The sequence below is a fragment of the Phyllostomus discolor genome, chromosome 3, assembly GCF_004126475.2.
Source record: "Phyllostomus discolor isolate MPI-MPIP mPhyDis1 chromosome 3, mPhyDis1.pri.v3, whole genome shotgun sequence".
Classification (NCBI taxonomy): domain Eukaryota; kingdom Metazoa; phylum Chordata; class Mammalia; order Chiroptera; family Phyllostomidae; genus Phyllostomus; species Phyllostomus discolor.
In genome coordinates, this window is record NC_040905.2 from 76,206,226 (window position 1) to 76,231,449 (window position 25,224).

Consider the following 25,224-nt stretch of genomic DNA (forward strand, 5'->3'; position numbering starts at 1 on the left):
TTACCATTATTGTTTTGACACTAGTTAATTGCCAAGCCTACTGTTCATATTTACACAAAAATCTTAATTATATTTTGTGTGATATTTTCATGATTGTCCCCCTTTTTGAGTGTGAAATGCTCATGCCCCATAATTTATTTAACAACACTGCCTTCTAAGTCTCAGTCTACATTATAATTTGCGATTTTATTTTGTGGTCACCTTTGTGGGTTTCTTCTCTTGCCTGGTACTTAGATATTGGTATTTTCTAGGATTATTCCCTTGGTGCACTTTTAAAAATTCCTTCCTTACCTTCCTTTCTTCCTTCTTTCTTTGTTTTTTTTTCTCCTCTTTTCTGCTCTGTGCTGCACTCTATGAGGTCCTGGAGATGTGCTGTTAGTTTCCCTTTAAGTTCTTGTTCATGCCCTTTCTTGGCTTCTACTTTATTTTTTAGACTGATGACTCCTGAATCTTTATTTCCAGTTCAGAGTGTTCTTTCCAATTCAGACTGTTCTTCAGAACTTGGACTTAGATATCTTATAAGCAGCCCCACTTGTAATATGCCCCAAACTGAATACTTAATGTTTCTACAGAATTTTTTCTTGTGTTGCTGTTTTGAGTAATCATACCACTGACCTCATCACCTAAGTCACAAATCTGTAAATCTTTTTTCTCGTAATATTCTTGGGTGATAAAACACTTGAAAGTTACACACTTGCTAATTGAAATCTAATTTTGGCACCTCATATTGACATATCAAAAACAAAACCCCATGCCCATCAGCTAACTAATAACCCTTTCAGTTTTCCTGTTAGATTAGGGAATATGTAATCATCTATCCAGTTTTGTAAGCCAGAAATCCAGTAACTGTCATGGACACTTCCTTGCCATTCCTCCACATGTAATCTAATGCTGAGTTCCTTGTGTTTATTTCCTATCTCTAGAGCCTGTTTTTTTTTCCATTTTTGCTATCACTAGTTCATTCAAGTTGTCCTCTTTTATCTGAACCATTGGAATAGCTTCTACCTGGTGTGTTCCATCCACTCTGCTCTCTTTTAAATCCATTCTTTGTAGTGCAATCAGAGTAGTCTTTTCTGAACTGGAATTCTGATGATGTTGATTATTCTCTCCAGCTTGAAACTCTGAATGACCTTTACCTCATGATAAAGACCTGAACCTTTAATAAGACATCTGTTTCTCTTGCTTCATCTTCAACTACAATTCACTCTCTATTCCCCCTCTCCTACAATGTTCCAGCTAGCTTGAAACTAGCTTGTTGTTTTAGTTTTTTTCATCCCTCATATCCTCAGTACCCCTCCCCCCATATTTTTAGTGTTTGGAAAACATCCTACTCTTCCCCAAAATAGGATCTTTGCTGATGGTATGTGTTTCCATATAGCCTAGTTATTTTGTTTACCCCCTTTTCTTGGTCCTCATTTTGTCAGGATGCTTTTTTTGAGTCAGTAAGTTCCCCAGCCCCTTATTAAATACTGTCATAGCATCTTATACTTCTCTTCGATAGAACTTGTCATAACTCTATTTTAAAATTTGTAATCTGAATTATTGGCTTAATGTTTGTATCTTTTGCTAACTTGCAAGCTTCAAGAGGTTGAGAAGTAGCTCTGTTTCTGCTTACCAGTTGTGTTCCTGGTGCCTAGCATGATGCCAAACACATGATAAGTAGAGAGTAAACACTGAGAAAGCAAGCTTATGAACAATGTCCTAAAATAAAGATCAAAGTAATATTTAAAGGATAATACCATGAGGATCACTTGACCTATAGAATTGCTTTTGGATTTTATAGTCATGTTCACTAACTTGGGGTTCTCATGGCTTTATGTGAATTATCTCTGGGATGTAATAACTTTTTAAAAATCTCTATTAGTACAGGGAAGACCATTCGAAGTAAAAGAAATGTTTCTGGAAGATATTTTAAGAACTACTGGATATACAAACAAAGAAATGTTAAAATATAAAAAGGAAAAACAGCGAGGTAAGCTTTTTATCAAACACATGTAAAAGAAATTTACTATTCCTAATGACTTTTTTGAGTACTTCAGTATTATACTGTGGAGGTATAAGGACACTTGAAAGTGTTTCTCATTAGTGTATAATTATGTAATATTATATTAGAATACTGTCCCAAGTGTACCTTTTACATTCTGGTTATGTCGAGGAGTTGAAAGTGGGGAATACCAGAGATAAAGGAGGGTTCGGGGGAGGTAGAAGAGGGTAAAGGGGGCATAAAGGGTGATGGAAGGAGACTTGACTTGTGGCAGTGAACACACAATACAGTATAAAGATAATGTGTTACAGAATTGTACACCTGAAACTTATATAATTTTATTAACCAATGTCACCCTAATAAATTCAATTAAAAATAAATTAATTAGTTAAACAAAAACTTTAAAAAAAGAAAGTGGACGCTGGAAATGAGGAGGTTGTGTGTGTCTGTATCCAAAGATCAACTACTGTTTTAAGCAGGGAGAAGAGAATGTGTTGCCACACATACGATTTGCCACAGCATGTCTCAGGACAAGAGCGGGGAGCAGGTGTGGGGGGCTCATCTTTGACACAAATGTGAAGGTTTTCAAATCTTGATACTGTTTTGAATTGCTTGTGTACTTTGATGTTAGCATTATTTGCCTATTGATACATTTCTTATCATGACTTTATCCCAGATTTTGAATTAGGGTTAGATTCTTTTTACTTATTTTTAACTACATTATTTATGATGGGAGATTTGGCTCCAAGCTTTGATTCCATTAATTTATTTGTATGACCTTGGATAAATATCTTAACTTTGGATTTTCCACTTGACAAAACAATTAGCAATACTTATTTTACAGTGCAGTGCTAAATCACTAATGTGTAAGTTATAAAACTTCTAGATCTTGAAACCTTTGAACGTGAAATTGTATATAACTTTTTTTTTAAGATTTTACTTATTTAGTTTTAGAGAGTGGAAGGGAGGGAGAACAAGAGGGAGGGAAACATCAATGTGAGGTTGCCTCTCATGTGACCCCTGCGGGGATCTGCCCCACAACCCCGGCATGTGCCTTAGACTGGGATTCAAACCAGCAACCCTTTGGTACGCAGGCTGGTACTCAATCCACTGAGCCACATCAGCTAGGGCTGAAAACAACTAGTTTGATGGCAGAAGTTCAATAAATGGTTTTAAACTTTTTCAAAAGTGCTATATGAACATGTCATTGATTGAAATAATATTTATTTTATTGTGAAAATACCGTTCTTTGAATTATGGACCAGAAGTAAACATTTCCCTAACAAATAAACATATGAGGCTTTTAAGCAGTTTCATGTTATCCTTATGGTTCAGCATAACACATTCTTAATGTTACTAATTAATATATTTAAAAAATAACCATGGTTAATAAAGGAGATAGATGCTTTTCTTTCTGACATATGATTGCATAAAGATATTGATGCCTTTGCTCACATTTTTTCACCTCATTTTAACTGCAAATATAAGTGGTAATTTATTTTAAATATGGACAACTTTTATGTATTTTCATATTCATTTAGGTTTAAACAAAGGAATGTATTTCAAAAGCAAATAATTTATTTATTCTTTCTTTGATAATTAATTTAGAAGAGAAAACAACAAACCACACTTACAGAATGGTATTCAGCCCAAGAGAATACTTCGAAGTCTGAATCTCAGAGGCAGAGAACCGTTCCAAATGTGACTGAAGAGTATGACATATTGGATGATGGCGGTGATGCTGTTTTCAGTCAGTTGGTAAGACTTCACTGGTCTCACACTGATATTTGGAGTGAAAATTATATAGTTTAAAGAATATCTTAGAAGATTGTAATATTTCGCTGCATTATTAAAGGGTTATTCTTTTAGTTTATTTTAGGATACAACACATTTTTCAGAGTGACTTTCTAACACACTTTTCTTTCAACTAATGTATTTTTATTGTTTCATTCTAATTTTATCTCAATGTTTTCTCTAAATTTTTTGAAGAAAATAGTTACAGATATTATGCATATATATTACTATTGCTTGATATTTTATCATCTCAAAAGTTTAAGAGCATGTGAGCTAAGCAATGGAAGACCATACTAATGTAGGAGAAAAACTAAGAAAAGATTATCAGTGTTAGATCAAATAATCAATACTGATGTTTTTCACCACCAAACAGCTATGTGACTTTATAAAATCAATTATCCACTATAGACCAAATCAAGTTGTTCTTCTTTTCTCCTTTTATTTTAACCATTTTGCCACAATATCTTTCACAAGTGAAATAATTTGTAAAAGTCCTGCCCGGTCATCCATCACTCTTCATTCCTGTAGCAGAGGTGGGGCCTCAACTACACTGGGTTCCATGAAGCCTGTTTGAAAACTGGAATTAGCTGATTTCCTAGTACCCTTTGGTCTTTGATTCTGGTTTGGAATTCTTTAAAAGGCATTGTTGATTTGTATGATTCAGAATATGGCTCGGACTGTGCACTTTTTAGAAAAAGAATTTAACTGTTTTGAATATGAGAAGGTACCTACTGCAGATATGCTTGCAGTTTTCTACCTTTACTTAGAGTTTTATTTTATCCAAATGAACTACATGTAAGTTTTTAAAAATGCCTTTAAAGAATGTTTAAAATTGTTGTTTTAATATAGGGAACGTTCATTTGGTTCAATGAACAGCATTTTGATTATTAGTTGTTCTTAAATATTGTTCCATACTAGCATCATCTAAGGTACTTTTAAGCCCTGTGTTATCTGGCCTCCATCACCAGAGATTCTAATATACTTGTTCTGAGGTGGAACCTGGCATTAGTGTTGAAAAGCTCCAGGTGATGGTCCCTCTGGTGTGCAGTTGGGAGAGAGAGCCACTGGTGTACATTTAACAACATCCTATCAGAAGCACACTTAGTTAATATTTGGACGGGATTGTACTTTTTTGACAAACCTTCTTCTCAGATGAAAGATGAATATAAGAACAATGTACAGTATTATGAGTGATAATGTTTGTGATGAGAAGAGAAACTTTTAGGTTAAAGTCTATGCTATAATATCATATGGTTAGTAGTTCTTGTGACCACTACGGCTATCTCACGGTTTTTGCAATCCAGGGTTAAGCTGTTAGGTAACTTATAACCTTTGCTTTTTTTTTTTTAAAGACAGAAAAAGATGTGAATTGCCTTGAACCATGGTTAATAAAGGAAATGGATGCTTGCCTTTCTGACATATGGTTGCATAAAGATGTTGAGGCTTTTGCTCAGGTTTTTCATCTTATTTTAACTGAAAATGTTAGTGGTAAGTGTAATTTATTTTAAAAGTTATTACTCTCATAGTTATGCCAAAATTTCGCTTAATTCAAAAGGTAGGTACTACATTTTTATTCAATTTGTTATTTTGGAGTGCATATTGAAGTGCACATATCAATATCTTCTTATTAGTACAATAAATAAGTATTGTGTTAAATCAGGTTTATTTACCTCGTTATACTAGAATAGTCTAGACTTTGTGAGTATATGACAATTTTATGTGCAAAATTATTTTATGTACATGTATTGTGCACATAAATATACTCCCCCTGGGCCTCCAGGGGAATACTTTGGATTTTGAAAAAGATTTGTGATTTCAAAAAAGGAAGAAGTAGTAGTTAACTTTGCTCTAGGTTTTTTTTTTCTTATCCTCACTTGAGGATGGTTTTTTCTTTTTTCCTTGCTTTTGAGAGAGAGAGAGAGAGCACGTGTGCAAAAAAAAGAAAGCGAGTAAGAGAGAGAGAAACATTGATTGCTTGCCTTCTCATAAAGTGCCCTGATCAGGGATTGAACCCATAACCTGAGTATGTGCTCTGACTGGGAATCAAACCCATGGCCTTTTGATCTACAGGACAGTGTTCCAGTGAAGCCACACTGGCCAGGGATGCTCTAGATTTTTAATTAAGTGAATAGAGAATTTTAGTATGCCTTTAGTTATATAAGCTTAAGTTCTAATTCATATGTATGTGCTGTATGGCATGTGACATATTTTCACTAGTGAGTTATCCTCATGTTGTGAGTTGATTATAGTGGATATTGGCAACCAGAGGTGAGTTTCAGAACATTGAAGGCTTCTTGGCAAATGGTAGAATACAAGTTCATAGAAAGGATTTATGGGAAGGATTTAGATGGCCCTTCACCTAAACTTCTCAACATTATTATTGTTATTGATCACTCCCTTCTTGAAACATTTCCTTTAATTAACTTCTGATATTCCACACTTGATTAATTTTCTTCTCATATTCCTGGCTAGAACTTCTTGGTTTCCTTGGTCAGGTTTTCCTCTTTTTCTTGACCTATAAATATGAAACACCCCAGGCCTCAATCCGTAGACCTTCCTTCTATTTATACTTACTATGTGGATCTCATTTAGTCATAACTTTATATATTTATTTAAAATGACTCCTCACTTTATGTCTCCAGTCCTGACCTCTGCCTCTCTTCAATGTACCTGATCCCTTGACATCTCCAGTTGGGTGGCTACTGAATAATATTGGATATGCCCCAAATAACTTTTGATTCCCTCCTCGCCTATCTCTATCAACCTGCTCTTTTCTTAGTGTTTCCTTAGTATTTGTAATCAGTTGTAGACCTTTTTAAAAATGTGGGTGCCTGGCTATCCTAGACCACCTGAATCTGAAACTAGGGTCCTATCATTCACCTAGTTGCTAAGCCAACAAAACATAAAATCATTCTTAACTTTGCTCTCACAGCCCACATGTAAACTATTAAATCTTTTAGCTTTACCTTCTAAATAAATCCCAATCTGACTACGTTGCACTCTCCAACTACTGCCATCCTAATACAAGCATTTCTTACAGTATCCTATTAACTGCTTCTGTTCTTACTTATTGCGGTCTATTCTTCAGAGAACAAGCAGATTGATCCTTTCAAAAAGGGAATTGGATCATGCCACTTCCCTGTTCTCTACTCTTCCATGGCATTCATTTATACTACATTTTGAATAAAAATCAAAGACCTTTCCCAGATTTGGTCTCTTACTGCCATTTTGATCTCATTTTCTACTATTCTTTTCCTTGTTCACTTTGCTATAACCGCCCTTACCTTCACATGTGCTGGCACATTCCCATCTTTGGGCCTTTGTTTTGTTGTTTTCTGTGCCTGGAATTCTGTCCCCAGAGATACTCATATGGCCCAATGTTTATTTCATTTAGGTTTGTACTTAGATAGTGACTTCTCAGAGAGGCCCTTTCTGATCATTTTACTAAAATTACACCCTTTCCTCACTATTTCTCCTTACCGTGTTTTTTTTATTATTTGTATAGCTGACCCTTGAACAATGTGGAGGTAAGGGTGCCACATTGCATAGGGCTGCATAGGGGTGCTCCCCATACATTTGCAAATTCTGTGTATAATTTCTGACTCCCCATAAACTTAACCACAGCTGCTCAGTATACTTGGGGTATTGGTTCCAGGATCCACCTCACATACCAAAATCCACTGATGCGTGAGTCCCTTGTATAAAGCAACGTAGAACGATGTATATGGTTGGCCTTACACTTCCACAGGTCCACAAGTAAACAGATTCCACAAGTGAAATCTACCTATCTAGCTTCTACCCCTTTTTGCTTCATGGGAGATAGTGAGGAGATTTAGTATCTATATATGCCTGATAGACCTTCAGATATATGAAGATAGTTATTCTTTCTCCTATTTTTATTTTTTGTTTTTACTATACCTATGACTTCCAGCTATTTCCCTTTAACATAGCATGATATCTAATCCTCTCCTGTCCTCACTCACCTCCCCTGTTATGTTCTAGTTCATCCCTTTTAAGAAGCATGGTGTCTAGTCCTGAGTAATAATCTCTTAGTGATCGTCTTTAGTAGAAAAGGTCTATTAGCCTGAAAACCTCTACTTTTACGTATATTGATTTGGCCTGTAGTAAATGTAGCTCTTTGCCAACCACATTTGTCTTACTAATTCATGTTGTCTTTGAAACTTCTAGTTATTTTTAACATGTGATTAATGCCCCCATAATTTACTTTTGTTTTGAGCTTTTTGAGCTTAAGACATTCTATTTATTCATTTTAAATCTCATGGGTAGATTTGGCTTATTGTTTCTGCTTAACAACTGTTTTTTTTAGTTCTAATTATTATCTAGCATATGTTTATGAACTTGAGAGGCCTAGGTCAGTGGTCAAGCATTGACCTAGTGTATGCTACAAGAGGCTTTAAGTCAAAATGTGGGTATGGTTTTTTAAGTGGTTATAATTCTACACATCTACTCATCTATCAAACCCCTTAAGAAACAAATGAAGGCCTTTTGGCATTTTTTCTTCTTTGTAAATGTATTTTGACTCCTGTTGATCTACTTTTTTTTCAGTTTATTATTCACTTAAAAAGTCTGTATTTTGAAAAGTAATATTTTTGTATTTGGAAATGTAGACATTTGTTCATCTGGTTTTCTGGCAGTTTTTTCCTGTATTATTTTTTGAAATATCTACTCCACACAGTTTAGCAGTCTTACCTGAAAGTTAGGAAATTTAAACTCTGAGATATGTTGCTTTAAAATATTTATGAAGCATTTAAAAGTATTTACATATTATTCTTAACCCTCTTCTTAGATATTTCCTTAGTAAATACTAGACTATTGCTTTCATAATGGTCATTCTATGGACCCAGGTCTTTCTTCTGTATAATTTTATTGGATATTTTCCAGAGCCTAGCATTCTAATGTCTTCAGCCTTGTAAAGTAAACCAAAATGTTGTGGTAGCTCTCTAAACAGTTACTCACTTCCCATCTTTTTATTTCTCGTTTAAAATCTCAACTTTTACTTGGTACCAGATTTGAAAATACTTCCTGTGATCCAGGAAATCTTGGGCTTTGTAGCTTTCATTTTAATGCCATCAGTTTCCCCATGTGATCCTGTGGAAGCAGCTAGTAATTTTCTGGTTTAGTAAGACCAGGCATTCTCTGTCATGCTCACTCTGCTAGTCATCTGTTCCCCCCACTTAGCAACCTAAAAACATTTGTCACACAGAGTTTCTTCGAGTCGAGAATCTGGGAATGGTCTGGCTCCTAGTCATTCATGAAATAGTGTTCAACCGATGTCAGGGCCTTTGGTCATCTGAAGGTTTGCTGGAGCTGGAGAATTTGCTTCCAAGAAGGCTCATTCACATGGCTGTTGGCAAGAGGCCTTAGTTTGTCTCTGCTGTTGGCAGAAGGCTGCAGCTCCTTGCCATCTGGAGCTCTCCATAGGGCTGTCTTAGCCTTCCCAGGATGTGGCAGCTGGCTTCTCCCAGTGAGTGATTTAAAAGAGAAGTAGAAAAAGCAAGTGGGAAGTTGTATATACCTTTTATGACTTAGTCTTCAAAGTCGTATGACATCACTTCTTTATTCATTAGAGTCACTTAATACAGCCCACACTCTATGAGAAGGGAATTAGGCTCTGCCTCTCAAAGCGAGGAGTATTAAAGAATTTTTGTATATTTTTATTTTTAAACACCCATACTTATTCATACTGCTCTGCTCAAAATACACATTTTGTTTCTATTCTCCAAGGCTATTAATTGAATATTAGTTGAAGTAGTAATTCTCACCTTGTGAATACAGATCATAATCTTTGCAGACCTCTTTAAAAGTGCATATATACCTGGCCATCCCAGACCTATGGAATTTGAATGTACGAGAAAGGCATAGCTGTCTGTGCTTTCAGAAGTAAAATGCCTGAGATAAATCTCTTATAAGTCTCTCCCCCACCTTAACTATTTATTTATATTAGTACTGGATACCATGTTTTAGAGCATTTTTATATGATAAGGATAATTGGTATATATGGGAAATTAAAACTTTCCTTTTGTAATTATCTTAAATTTTACTACAGAGTTTTTGTCCAGTGGTGATTTCTTTCTGAAATTACCAAATCTGTAATTTAAGCAAATTATGCTAAGCAATTATAATATAATGTACTACTTGAGAAATATATTCTAGGAACTTAAATTCAGTAGAACTTAAATTATTTTTCTCATGGAGGGATTTTATGGGAAGTAAACTGTCAATATTTCCATTAAGAATCTTTGAAAATAACAGCTTGGAATGATGGGAGAATAAAAGCAAAACAAAAGAACAACAAAAAGTGGTCCTAAACTTTGAATTTGTACTTTTAATCATTCATTACCCATTGCTGATGAAAATTAATTTTTTGATTCTTTTTTAATTCTATCATGTCATTTGATGATCAGGACAATATCTAGATTTAGGAAGATTAAGGATTCAGTAAGTTAGTAACTTTTCTTTTCTGTGTGAATTGTCTTGGTGAGCTTTAGATAGCTTAACAACAATCTTTTGTTCTCTGACCTTTTAAGCTGATAGTCCCTATTCCATCTTGTTTATATCAGTAACACGTCTCAGATGAGATGATTTACCATGTGGATAGGTGAAGGAACCCAGGTTAATTCTCCTGATACTTAGTTCTTTCATTGAAATTTAAAATGATTTAAAGGAATTTGGATATTTCACACATATCCATCTTTTCCTTATTTTAGTGGACTACAGACATAGTGAAACCAGTGCAACGGCTCTGATGGTTGCTGCGGGACGTGGCTTTTCAAGTCAAAGTAGAGCAGTTAATCAGTATGGGAGCCAATGTCCATTGCAAAGCATCAAATGGCTGGTAATTTTAAACTGTATCTATTCTTTGTGTATCTTTGTAAAGCTACATATATCTTTTTTGATTTCTCATACTTATATTAAAAGCTATTGTGTAATAATTGCTGGTACATCTCTAATGGGTGAATGAGTAATTTTGAGTAACTACCAGTTTTATAATTCTGAGAACATTATTTCTCTGTCTTAATTTGATATCTTTGAATTTTGGCAGGATGGCTTTAGATTGGGCTAAACACTTTGGGCAGAATGAAGTTGTGGATCTTTTAGAATCTTACAGGTAAAACTTTATACTATGTTTAATAAATCTGAACTCCTCTTTAAAAAAGCTTAGCCATGTAAATCATAGATAGTGACAAATTTACAGCCTCTTATCCAGATTTTGTTTTGTAAGTCTGAGGAATTTTTCTGATTTTTTTGTAGGTTGCTAATAAGATCCACTGTGTTATAATATTTATTTTATTTTTAATTTTATTTTGAAAAAGCAGAAGGGGAATTTCCAAGTAAACACAGTAGCTACAAACCATGTATAGTATGTATCTCTGCAGTTTCTCAAAAACCTCACTAAATGATAAGGAAGGAATATAAAAATGTGTAAACTGACAGAGTGACTTGGCAAATCCAAATGCTAATTCTCGTCTGGTGGTTCTTGTTGTCATTTCAATAATAGCACTCAGAACTGAATCCTTTTAGTGCTGCCAGTTTGAATGTTTGGGACCTTATATGTATAGCTCACTGGATACTCCAGATTACCAAGTAAAGTTATTTCCTGGGTAATATTTTAATTATCTTGGTTAACTGGACTTTCTTTTTATTTCCTAGATAATGGGCATTATCAATTATAAATTTTAAATATTTCAAATTAAATTTATTATGTTTGCTGGATAATTGGTATTTAAAGTTTATAGCTTAAAACAAAGAACACATCTTCTTCATTTACCTGTTAAAGAGTAAGAAAAAATAACTCAGAATGTTTTTAAAGTGGGATCTTAAAATTTAAATACCAAAATTATAAAGTTGTGTAAGTTTAATAGTTTCCCTATTGAAAGCAGTCTTATTTATGTTTACCTTCTGCTAAACTCTTTCAGAGGGGTTGCACTATAATAATGAACTTCCTAGAAATCTTACTGATAATTACTAGCAATGAAAGTAGTGTATATTTTTATATACAGGATGAAAAAGCAAGGCATTTATTTCAGTAATCTATGTTGATTCTGGCTTTTGGAAAATAGCATAATTAACCTACTTTTAGTATAGAATTATGAAATTAAGAGTCTTGTTAACTTGGTACCTATAGAATTTTTTTAAAAATGTGGACTTCTCTTCAGAGTGTTGTTTTTCATAGTGAAGAGTGAGAGACAACCTACTAAGAAAATATAAATGGTGACCAGAATTTTGGTTTTTAAATTTTTATTGATATAAATTCACAACCATTTAATTTACCCATTAAGTGTGTAATTAATGATTTTTAGTATGTTTACAGTATTATGTGATCATTACCACAATTGATTTTGAGCACATATTCATCACCTCAAGAGGAAACCTATACTAATTAGTAGTCACTCATCATTTCCCCCAACTCTCCCAGTCCTAGGCAGCCATTAGTCCACTTCCTGTTTTTATTGATTTGTTTATTCTGGACATTTCATATAATTGCAATCATATAATACAATTGGTGGTCTTTTGCAATTGGCTTCTTTTACCTAGGGTAATATTTTCAAGGCTTATTTATCTGTGTTGCAGCATCCTTTTTCTCACTAATATTCCATCTCAGGGACAGACATAGTTTGTTTATCCTTTCATCAGTTGATGAACATTTTGGTTGTTTCCCCTTTTTGGCTGTTACGAGTAATACTGGTATGAACATTTGTATACAAATTTTTATATGGACATATTTTTATTTCTTTTGCATATATACCTGGCAGACAAACTGCTGTGGCATATGCTAACAGTATGTTAAACATTTTGAGGATTGTCACATTGTTTTCCAAAGTGGCTACTACTATATTTTACATTCCTACTAGTGATGTGTGAGGGGATGGTTCCAATTTCTACATAACTTTCTCCAACCTTATGTCTTCTTGATTATAGTCATTCTAGTGGGTGTGATGTGTTATCTCATTGTTTTGATAGTCATATCTGTAATGACTAATAATATTTTTTCTATTTTTGACTATTCATATATTTTCTTTGGAGCAATGTCTTCCTTCAGATTATGTTTTCTAAAAAGCAATTATTGCCCTGGCTGGTGTAGCCCAGTGGATTGAACATGGGCTGCAAATCAAAGGGTCGCTGGTTCGATTACCAGTCAAGACACATGCCTGGGTTGTGGGCCAGGTCCCCAGTGGGGGCCACGTGAGAGGCAACCACACATTGATGTTTCTCTCTTTCTTGTTCTCCCTCCCTTCCCCTCTGTCTAAAAATAAAAAGCAATTATTGCCAGATTTTACTTTGAATGATATACTTTAAGCCAAAACATGAATTATAGCTAGGACATTAAGTATCACTTACCCTCCTTAATGTGTATTGAAAATTTGAAGGACATAATAGCATAATGGGGAGCATTGGCCTTAAAAGATTACTTTCACTTTGTTAAAATAAAAATTGACTTGGTTTTTTATTTTATTTTGTTTTCATTTTTTTAAGTGCTTCATTGGAATTTGGAAATCTAGATGAAAGTTCCCTGGTCCAAAAAAGTGCTAGTGACCTTAGTGCAGAGGACAGAGAGCTACTGACAGCTTATCATCACAGTTTTGATGATGAAAAAGTAGACTTGGATTTGATCATGCATCTTCTATACAACATCTGCCATAGTTGTGATGCTGGTAAATAAGTGTTGCTTAAAGCAACTGGAGCAAAATGTATACTTTGATTTAAAAGTTAATATTTTGTCTGTATAAATTTTTATATAATTCCCTTGATAATAATGCATATTATCTTGTCATAAGTATTACAGTTTATCAGTACTTGAAAATATGTGATATAGTTCATTTTAGCTAATTCTTTTGATTTGTTCTGGTTTACAATGAAATTTAATATTAAATCATTTTTCTTCAAGGTGCAATATTAATTTTCCTACCTGGATATGATGAAATTGTTGGATTGAGGGATCGCATTCTATTTGATGACAAGCGGTTTTGCTGACAATATACATAGGTAAAAGTTAAAGCATTATGTTTTTGCTTTATATAAAAGATAGGTACTATAGTATATTTTCTCTTTCAATTGTCAACAGATATCAAGTCTTTATGCTTCATTCAAATATGCAAACATCTGATCAAAAGAAAGTATTAAAAAACCCACCTGCAGGTGTTCGAAAAATAGTAAGCTTCATAAATCTTTGTTTTTCTATTTTAGTAGTCATTAGTTCTGTTTTCCTATTAACTATAACATAACATGCCATTGCAGATCCTTTCCACCAATATTGCTGAAACCAGCATCACAGTCAATGATGTTGTCTTGTTATTGATTCTGGTAAAGTGAAAGAGGTATGTATGGATAAATTGTATTTCTAATTCGTTTTTAATGGGAAAACTTCTGGCTCTAAATAATTTAATGTAGTAAGTGTTAATTTCACAAAAGTGAATATTCTATCTTAAATAATTCAGGATATAGGATTTCTCATGTTATTTTAACAAATTATATAAAAAATAAACTTTTGCTCATAAAATACTAGGAAGAGAAGTGAAAGGTTTGCCTAGTTACAATGATAATTTTGTCAAGCTGTGGGCAGTTGATCACATATTTTGTATGTTTTCATTCTACATGTGGGAATAGTGCATGACCTTCTTATTTATTGTTATATCTTCAGGGCTCCACATGTTGTAGGTATTCAGAAGATACTTAGTGCAAGAGAACCATGCCAAAAGAAAGCAAACAAGACCATGGGCCCATCACCTGCTTTCATAAAAATACATTTCACTGGAACACTGCCATGTTTATTCCTTGACCTGTTGTCTATGGATGCTTTTACACTGTAATGGCAGATTTGAGTAGTTGCAACAGAGACCGTCTGCAAAAGCTAAAATATTTAGTACCAGCCCCCACTCTAATAAAACGCAGTATTTATTGCCTTTTAGTATTGGAATGACTAGCAACTCTCCATACTCTTAACTTTTCACTGAAAGAATTGAAAATGATAAAGTTAGTTGATTTTCCAAGGAAAGAAATACTGTCCATATTGTGGAAGACAAATTGTGTCTGTTCTAGTGGATATATGAGTTTATTTTTAATATGAAGAATTTATTTTTATAATGTGTTCAATGTAGGTTTTAGGAATATCTTACAGAAAATAAAATTTTATTATAAAATTTGGACATTTTATTATAGGGTGGATACTGTCAAGGAGGAATATATATATATTTTAAAGATCATGTATTTATTTTTAGACAGAGGAAGGAAGAAAGAGAGGGAGAGAAACAACAATGTGTGGTTGCTTTTCATGTGCCCCCTTACTGGGGATCTGGCCCCGAAACCCAGGCATGTTCCTTGACTGGGAATCGAATTGGCAACTCTTTGGGTCCCAGGCTGGCACTCAATCCATTGAGCCACACCAACCTGGGGTACATTTTATTTTTTATAGGAGGATAATTATGAATATTATCATTAAAAGTCTGAATAGGAAGTCAATGAAACTTCATAGATTTTATTGCCTTAAAATTATCTAAAGGCTAGGTAGATTTTGAATATCTTAAATTTAAATTATTTAGGTGTTATTTATCAAACTATAGTTTGGAATATGATGGTAGTATCAAAAATATTTTACATATAATGTTGACTAATGTAAAATTTCATTAAAAACTAAATAAGCAGCATCTTTTCTAAAAATTCCACAATTAAACTATTATGAGAACATATTTATATTTGTTTTATAGAGCTGTTTTTTGAAAGGGAAAGTATTATGTCACTGAATGATTGAAATACATATTTTAGCTAGCAGTGCGTCTTTAAAAATCTTTTTCTACACTAAATTTTCACTTGAGATTCTTTGAGGAAGTGTGCTGTAACTTTCTGGATAGACTAACTTCATTTATAGCTCAGCAGGAGGTAAAATGGAAGTGGTTAAAACTTTTTGGCTTTGGGATAGGGTTGGTTCTGCGATTGTTATTCTTATTCCTCCAGATCAAGCTCCCTGGAAAGTATTTTAGAAAACTGTTTTTCCCTTATTATTTCTATTCCCCACAGTGATTGTAAATCTGATGGAAAATGACAGGAAGAAAATAGATCAGTTCTTTCCAGCTTTGATGCCTGATGAGAACTGACTGCTATTATCCAAGTGTAGCAGAGAGAATCAAATAGCTTAGCAGGGCACAGAGTGAGGAACTTTTTCAGCACTTCTGAGTTTAGTTTTTATTCTTTTTCCTTAGAATGTTTGTAGTCAGAAATATGGATTTAAAAAATAATTAGTACCCTAATCATCTAATCATCTAATCTAGAGGACCTTTGAATTAAACTTGGCATATTAAAATATATTGTAGTATTTTGCTCTACTGAAAAACCTTTTATATTTTAACATGAAGATGATTTAAATATTACAGAAATCCTTTGATGCGCTGAATTTTGTTACAATGCTAAAAATGGTGTGGATTTCCAAAGCTAGTGCAATACAACGAAAAGGCAGGTAATGTATGTTTAATGCACATTCAATCAATTACTTGTAAAATGGAATCATCTGCATATTTACCACATATTAATATATGTGTATAAAATGTTAAAATTTTCATGTTTGTCTTCATTTTGTATTAACTTGGAGAGCACATGTTTAATACTTTAAAAAATACCACATTTAGGTTATGTTAAATTTAAAATTTTGCCTAATCTACACTCATAAGATATAAGAAACTTAAAAAATAAAAACAAAAATGTCAAACATTTGCAAAACAGGATGAAGAACTATTTTTGTACTATACAAAAACCCTTTTAAATATAAATTAATAAAGACTAATATACAGGATCTGGCACAAATAATGCCCCCTTTTTATTACAAAATCATAAGCCTTTAATTCTGTAACATAACAACATCACACTCACACACATCATATGACATTTTAGATGAAATGTTCAATTAAAACTACAAATTATTATGCCATATTATTACACTACCAACCACACTCAAGTAGGTGTTACTTCTGCTGGATTCTGTATTAACTTCATATATACTGCCTTATATGTATACCAAAATAGATGCAAATTAATGTACTGTTTTTTGCTGATCAAATTTGACATTGATGAAAACGTTTAATAGTATTTGCAACAGACTTGGCCAAAAGTATAGGCCTACAGGCTTTCATAGTTTGCTGATGGGAATATAAATTGGTGTGATGTCTTTAGTGGGCAGTTTGAAACTCTTTATGTAAGGACTAACCTTTGATAGTGGATTCCACCTCTCATAATTTTTCCTAAGTATAGTTGCACATGTTTACAAAGATGTATGTTTAAGAATGTTTTGCATAGCATTGTTTGCAATAGTTTGGGAACACTGTAGTGTCCCTCAGTAGTGAAGTGGTTAAATAAATTATTATAGACACACAATGGTATACCACTGTAACTGTTAAAAGGGAAATGTATAGGCCTATGTCTTTTTATGTGGAATGAATTTTCAGAATATATAAGTGTGAAAAGTAAGATAAAGAACATATGTCTCATATTCTGTTGTATTAAAAATATATGCATATGTTTACATATATTTAGATAGAAATGCATTAAGTCTGAGAAAACATTAAAAAAATTGTTAGCTCTGAGAAGAAGGATTTCTGGGGCTCTTGAAGGAAGGACACTTAATTTTTATTCTATATGTTTTTGTAGTTTGGTGATTTAGTACATGCTTTTTCATTTTTAAAAAGTCAAGATTAAAAAGTATCATTTCTCAGTAATTATTTGATTTTTTTGCATTTTAATTAACAGGAAAGCATATTTAAAAGAATGTCTCATACATTGAGATGGTGAATATATTACTTTTGTACTTTGTAATTTCCTAGAATGCCCTTGGGGGCGTTGTTGTTGGTTATTGTATTAGTTGTCCTCTTATGACAAAGTATGGCTTGACACATACACTCTTATTAGTATATTGTCAGGAGTAAAATCAGAATCATTGTCATTTTTCAACAGATATTTTTTTTGACAGTCTTCACTGTTCAAGTGTTAGGGATACAATGCTAAATAACTCTGATGAGTCAAGTTTAGGTGGGGAAATGTTGCATTTCATCTTGGAGACCAATAAATTAAGCAATTTTTATACTCTGTGATCTCTACTACAACTGGGTAATGTTTTAGAGGAGTTAAGGTATCATCTGAGATAAGTATGATAAAGAGGTGCGTGGAAAGGTATTTGCCTAAAGGCAAAAGTAAGCAAGAAAGTTATTTGGATGGAATTTAGTTTAGCAGAACATAGTGAAAAATGAGCAGAGAGAAGTTAAGTTGCAGACAGGTCCTTGAGGACTATTCCCCCTTCCCTGCTTCTCCTTCCTAATAAGCCAGCAGATGGCAGTATAATAGTATTCCTTTAGCTCTCTAAGGAATGAATTGGGAGAGACAAAAATGATGGTGGGAGGCTCCATTAATAATTCTATTTACAATAAGGGAGAGAGTAGCCTGGATTGTTATAATGGCGGTAGAAATAAAGAGAAGTAGATAATTTACTCAGGACATACTAAGAAGAGTAATATTGGTGGTCATCTGTCCAGGGGTCAAGGGTAAGGAATCTAGTGGAATCAAGGATGTCCTACAGGTTTCTATTTTAGAAAATTTTGTGGTTAGTGGTGCCATTGTCTGATAGGGAAAATGGGAAGAGTGGTTGATGTTGGGGAGAAGAATTGGCTTTTGGTAGTGTTAAGTTTGCACTGACTGTTGAAATTCAGCTGGAGGAAAGAGACTTGTGAATAGCATTAGCATCAAGAGATGAAGATGGATGGAGATTATAAACAGTAGGATATTTAGATTACCTTGCGAGAGAGGGTAGAGTAAGGAGAATGGAGGTCTGAGGTCCAAGCTCCGAGGAACATCAACATTTATGGACTGTGCAAAGAGAAATCTCTCAGAGCAGACTGTATAGGTGGAAAAGCTGATGAGTATGTAGTGAGGGAAGTATTTGATGAAGGAAGTAATGGTCCAACAGTGTCAGGTTTTTGTAACTTGTATCATATTGTGTTATAGTTATGTTTGCCACTCTGGACTGTGGGCTTTGGGAAGATAGGGATTATTCCCGTGTCTTCATCATTTAGCATATTCTGCCTTGCCATTAGCTGATAAAGGAACAGTGGGTGAAATTAAGAGACTACTTTTCCTCAAGATATTTTTGTTACTACCCAGAAAATTATACAAGTCTTTATGATGATGGGGTAAATGACACTGCCTTGGAGTTGTGTAATACATAATTTGTACAACTCTTAACAGTGCTTGGTATCAGCTCAGTAAAACTGATTAAATTGAAGTCACCACATGTTTATTTATACCTTATATTTTACTCATTTTCATATACAGTTCTTTTTTATTTTTACCAATACCCTAGATGTACAGAGGTAGACAAAGATAGGTTAATAAGAATACTAAATAAATAATAATACATGAATAAACTATATTTCACATACTCACAACTAGAGACCCTCTTTTGCCCACACATGTATATCAGATAGGTATCATTCATGAATCTCACTTTGCAAATGAGACATTTGGGTCCTAGACAAGTGAAGTGTCTTCTGAAAGGATTCGCAGAGGGTAAGTACCAGAATAGGGATTGAAACTCAGATGTCCTGATGATAATGGTTCATTGTTCTGTCTCCTAAATCCCATTTGTTATACAGTTTCCTTATTATAGTCTTCATTCCTTGATTTGTAATTTTGTATTTTACTTTTAAGGGCAGGGCGATGTAGACCTGGAATTTGTTTCCGTCTGTTCAGTAGACTCCGATTCCAGAATATGTTGGAATTTCAGACTCCAGAACTTTTGAGAATGCCATTACAGGTAGAAGTTTAGTTAACCCTGAAAGGCTGTTTTTGTGGGTGAGGGAGAGAAAAGGGACCATTTCAACTTAAGCTAATTAGACTTTTCAATAATTTATAAAACAAAATTATCAAATATATATTATAGAGGGTGGTTATGTATATAACTAAAAATTTTATATATAAGACAATTTAATTGATAAACCTCCAAAGTTTTAAAGAATTACTTGAGAGCATTTAAGTTATGGTACAGTTTATATTATTTTTTGTTTTATGCAACATTCTAGGAGTCTGTCAGCCATATAGTGTTCACCTTTTGCATTCTTAATGAAGATTGGAAAACAAATTATTTAATCTCCAAAACATAATACCAAAATTTCAGTTTAAGATGCTTAGAATTACCTTGGTAGATTTGGAACTAAGTTTGCTGAGATTTCCTAGACTTTATTATTTTCCTTTAAGTTTTCTGACTTCATGAAACAGCCAGACACTATGTGGATAGTTTCTAGGGAAAACTTTCAGAAGAACACCAATTTGATTCTTTGGGGTGCTGAGCTGATGCTGATTTCCAAACTTTAATGAAACACTAGATCGTATATTTTTGAAAAAGAATTTATTTATTTATTTTTAGAGAGAAGGGAAGGGAGAGAAAGAAGAAGAGAAATATCAATGTGTGCCTCTCCTGCACCCCCCCCACTGGGACCTGGCCCACAACTCAGGCATGTGCCCTGACTGGGTATCAAACAAATAACCCCTTGGTTCATAGGCCAGCACTCAATCTACTGAGCCACACCAGCCAGGGCTGTTCCTCTTAATTCTTAACCAGCACCTAAACTATCTCTCCTGCTTGTGTCTCTACTTGTAATTTTTTAATGTTTGCTTTTGTCCTCTTTCCACTCATACCAGTAGTTTCAATTTCCCAAACATATCTTATTTGTTTCTATCCCTTCTTTCAAGACTCCTCCCTTTTATTCCTTTTGTAATTAATTCCTACTCAATCTTTATATCTTAATTTAAGTTCATTTCCTGAAATTGTTTTTGACTTCCCATGGCTTCCTTCTCCTGCATGTTCCTGAACTTGATTAAATCTTTTGTTTTACCTCTTTTGCAACCCATGTCCTTCATAGCACTTATCACATTTGTAATTAAAGAGTTAATTATGTAACTATTCTGTTTTTCACACACAATGAAAACTCCCTGAGGGCAGGTGCTTGTCTGACAGTGTGTCCTCTTCTACTTGCTGCATAGTGCCTAGCACTCAGTAAACACCTGAATATTTGTTGAATGGATACAAGATTCCAGAATATAATATAAAGGAAAAATATATTTTTAGATAGTATAACTCTTATTGTTATATATAAAACTATGTGAGGAGACATTGCCAGTGGTGGCAGTGGTGATGTTGACATGAGTTGTTGGAGGGCACTTATAACAATTCTGGCACCTAGGGCAAAGTGTGAGCCCATCTTTTATTGAAAGACATTGTTCCCTTTACTGTTCATTTTAGCCAGAGGACTCTACTAGTTTTTGCTTGGGAACAATAGTCATGATTTTTTAAAAAATAAAAATCAATTATAAATTGTAGTTCTTCAAAATTATTTATTCTTATTTACAGGAACTTTGTTTACATACCAAGCTGTTAGCCCCAGTTAATTGTCCTATTGCTGATTTCCTTATGAAAGCACCAGAACCTCCACCAGCTTTGATTGTAAGAAATGCTGTACAAATGCTTAAGGTTGGTGTCTTAATAATTTTATTTTAATCTGACTATTTTACTTGAAATTTTAACTAAATGAGTACACATGTTAACTAATCTTATACTTTAAAAAATTATCTTAATCATGTATTTTGAATAATACTGTTGTGGTAGTTATAATAAAACAGTAGTTCTTTTTTATATATTTGAAGAAAAATATATTTTTTGTGAGATGTGATAGCAAAACAAAAATTACATTTTTATTTCTGTCTTACAGATTTTTAAGTATGTTGCTTGACTAAACAGTTTTTGGTTAAGTCAAATTCTGTTTTGTATCCTTTTATTTAGACAATAGATGCAATGGATGCATGGGAAGATCTCACTGAACTTGGATATCATTTGGCTGACTTGCCAGTAGAACCTCATCTTGGTAAAATGGTCCTGTGTGCTGTTGTTTTTAAAGTGTCTGGACCCCATCCTTACAATTGCCTGTACACTAGCCTATCGAGATCCTTTTGTCCTACCAATGCAGGCCTCTCAAAAACGTGCAGCTATGCTTTGTAGGAAACGATTCACTGCAGGGACTTTCAGTGATCACATGGCACTTCTCAGAGCATTCCAGGTACTGTCATTGTTATTTTAGTTCTGACAATATTGCTGGTTAAACACATTTCTGGGGCACATGTAACAAATTTAAAAAAAGATATGATTACATTAATTTTTGTTAATAACAAAATTAATAACGATTAATTTTGTTTTATTTTAAAGTCACATTTTATTAATTGCCCAGAAAAAAATTTTCCTATTGTTAATATGTTGAAATTATCATGGTTCTTCTTTACTTTTTTCCTTCCATTTTCTCTTTTAGGAATATATATACATATTTATAGTTGTATTTATTTTTAATTTTCAAGTTCTTTATCTTTCAATCATATCTTGGTCAAGGAATGCTCTAAAATTTTAGTTAATAACCATTACATGTTATTCAAAGTATATAGAACAAAGCTTGAAAGAAAATTATCTTCAATTTATTGGCTTATTTTTAGAGTACATCATTTTCATGTGTGCTCAAGACACTATGTAAAGAACTTAATTTTATAAAGCAAAATCTAAAAATCACTTAAAACCTATTAAGATAATAGCATTGAGAAATTGAGAAAAGTGCTAAATGGGAAAGAAAAGATAAGGAAAGTGAGACTCTGAGGAAGAGGAATTATATATAGTTAGGAAATTTGGATGTAAGAAAAAATATTATTTCTTGAAAAGGTAGACATGTTATTTATTCTTAAATTCTCTTGAATGTAGCCTATGTCTGTAAATTTAAAAATTTTTTTCTGTTTGTACAGAAAGTATTGTACTTTTTTTCAGAGCATTTTTAAAAATTTTTTTTAAAAGATTTTATTTATTTATTTTTAGAGAGGGAAGGGAGGGAGAAAGAGAGAGAGAGAGAAATATCAATGTGCGGTTGCTGGGGGCCATGGCCAGCAACCCAGGCATGTGGCCTGACTAGGAATCGAACCTGCAACACTTTGGTTCACAGCCCTCGCTCAATCCACTGAGCTACGCCAGCCAGGGCTTCAGAGCATTTTTTAATAGTACATACAATTTACAAAAAGAATTACAAGCTTTTTTGTGAGCATTATTGAACTGTGGATAATGCATTCATGTTAACTGAGTCTATTAGGTACCAATATATTATACCAGGTCAGTTGAGTGATAATAATTGGAGATCTGCAGAATTTTTATCTTCTTTTCCCCCAGCTCCTTCAAAAGCAGAGAGGATAGATAAATTACTGCTTTGGTAATATTTCAGTTAGTTATATTACAAAGCACAACAACTCATTTTCAAAGAGGAGCTCTCTTATACTACACATAGATGGTTTCTAGAAATCCCTCTTTCCATTCTCAGACCGATTAGGAATTGATATAGATATTATTTTTGGAGGAATGGAGGATTCTTAAATGTAAATGGTATTATGATGGCTTAGTTGAAAAACCTCCATACTTTTGTGGAGGAAAATTAGCAGCTGTATCTGAAAGGTAAATATTTTTACATAGTTGATCATTTAGGTTACCTGATACATAGTTCTCTCATTGGGATTTATAAACTCAATGGTTTTCATAGTTTTTGAGTATAAATTAACTAATGATAAATTTCATTTGTTCACAAAGTCTTAGACTTTATTTTTTATATTTAATTTTTAAATTATTTTTTAAAATTGATGTATGATTGACATACAAGTTTCAGGTATATAACATAGTGACATAATATTTGTATATATTGCAGAAACAATCACCACAGTAAGTCTAGTTAACATCCATCATCACAGTTACATTTTTTTTCCTTTGTGATGAGAACTTTTAAGATCTCTCTAGTATGTTAACTAGATTTATTATGAAGATTGTTTCCCAATATATAAGAAATGTCAAATTACTATGTTGTATACCTGAAAATTTATGTCAGTTATATCTCAGTAAAAAGTTTATTTTAAAAAATGTCTACTTTTTTACCTATTTCCAAATATAAATACAATACAGTGTTACTGAGGTCTGTCTGGAAAAAGTCCAGTCATTGTTAGTATAACAAGAACAGCTTGTTGTGACATGGATACAACTTGGCAGGCAAAGAGAGTGGGCTGAAATGTGCATGTGTGAAACCATGACAAATTTACTGTGCTAGTCAGTGGGGGCAGTAGACACTGTCAGGTGAACAAGTGGCTGTCACATTCAAAATGACTGAGCAAGTAGAAACAATGACTCTGCATCAAATTTTGTGTTAAGCTGAACATTTCCTTCTGTGGAAACTAGTTGGATGATTCAGAAGGCTGCAGCTATGGGCAAACTGGTGAATGGCAGCTTCATCATGACATTGTGCCCTCTCATGCCTCATGTTTTGTGTGGAGTTTTTTTTGGTGAAACATCAGATCACCCAGGTGACTCAGCCCTCCTACAGCCTAGATTGGTGCCCTGCAACTTCTGGCTTTTCCCAAAACTAAAGTCACCTTTGAAAGGGAAGAGATTTCAGAGCATCAGTGAAATTCAGGAAAATATGATGGGGCAGCTGATGGTGACTGGGAGAACTGTGTGATGGCCCGAGGTGCTTACTTTGAAGGGGACTGAGGCGTCATTGTCCTATGTACAATGTTTCTTGTATCTTCTTGAATAAATGTCAATTTTTCATAGTACATGGCTAGATACTTTCTGGACAGACCTCATATTTACCATACAGTACATTAAATCCCAACAACTTAACTTTAATTTGTAACTGAAGTTTGTATCATTGACCACCTTCATCTATTTTACCAACTCCCCCACTGCTGGTAACTGTGTCTGTCATCTGTATCTACAAGTTTTTTTTTTTAATAAAGTCTTATATTTTATTAAAATAATCAGAAGGAGAATTGACCTTGAGTGGCTAATGTAATGGTTTTCAGTTACTGCTGCCTAAGAAGTGATTGGTAAATATATCTTATTATGTAATTATATTTTTATAGGCATGGCAAAAAGCACGGAGTGATGGGTGGGAGAGAGCCTTTTGTGAAAAGAATTTTCTTTCACAAGCTACCATGGAAATAATAATAGGCATGAGAACTCAATTGCTTGGTCAACTTAGAGCATCAGGTAAAAATTTCCTCCAAAGAACCTATTTAAACCACTGAGAGTACCCTGCCCATACCTCATAGTGGTTCTAGTGTTAACTGGTACCATCTTATATTATTATTACGACATTATCACATTGTTGCATATCTTATGTTCATGAACTGCTTTGTAGACTTCTCTGTGACCTTAACTTTTGTTTGTTGAAAAAAAAATGATATTGTAGAAGTTGTAGTTGAGAAATGTATGAATTCCTTTCGATACTGTCAGCTGTGTACAATTTATAAGGTAATTATTTGTTGGTGGAGACCCATTTAAATATTATATTTATATATTATCACTATTAAATAAAAATTATTTAGTTCTA

General features: G+C 33.5%; 1 protein-coding gene across 1 annotated transcript in view; it reads left to right on the top strand.

The window, feature by feature from the left end:
• The window catches only part of YTHDC2 (YTH domain containing 2), a 69,658-nt gene that overhangs the window by 17,234 nt on the left and 27,200 nt on the right, over positions 1 to 25,224 (top strand). Inside the window, 18 exon segments of the mRNA XM_028512706.2 lie at positions 1,865 to 1,976; positions 3,598 to 3,742; positions 5,131 to 5,266; positions 10,507 to 10,577; positions 10,579 to 10,634; positions 10,842 to 10,907; positions 13,274 to 13,452; positions 13,686 to 13,762; positions 13,764 to 13,783; positions 13,863 to 13,950; positions 14,036 to 14,084; positions 14,087 to 14,115; positions 16,165 to 16,247; positions 19,481 to 19,586; positions 21,180 to 21,299; positions 21,609 to 21,716; positions 21,718 to 21,882; positions 24,755 to 24,881. Coding sequence (XP_028368507.1) covers positions 1,865 to 1,976; positions 3,598 to 3,742; positions 5,131 to 5,266; positions 10,507 to 10,577; positions 10,579 to 10,634; positions 10,842 to 10,907; positions 13,274 to 13,452; positions 13,686 to 13,762; positions 13,764 to 13,783; positions 13,863 to 13,950; positions 14,036 to 14,084; positions 14,087 to 14,115; positions 16,165 to 16,247; positions 19,481 to 19,586; positions 21,180 to 21,299; positions 21,609 to 21,716; positions 21,718 to 21,882; positions 24,755 to 24,881 — 1,737 coding nt within the window.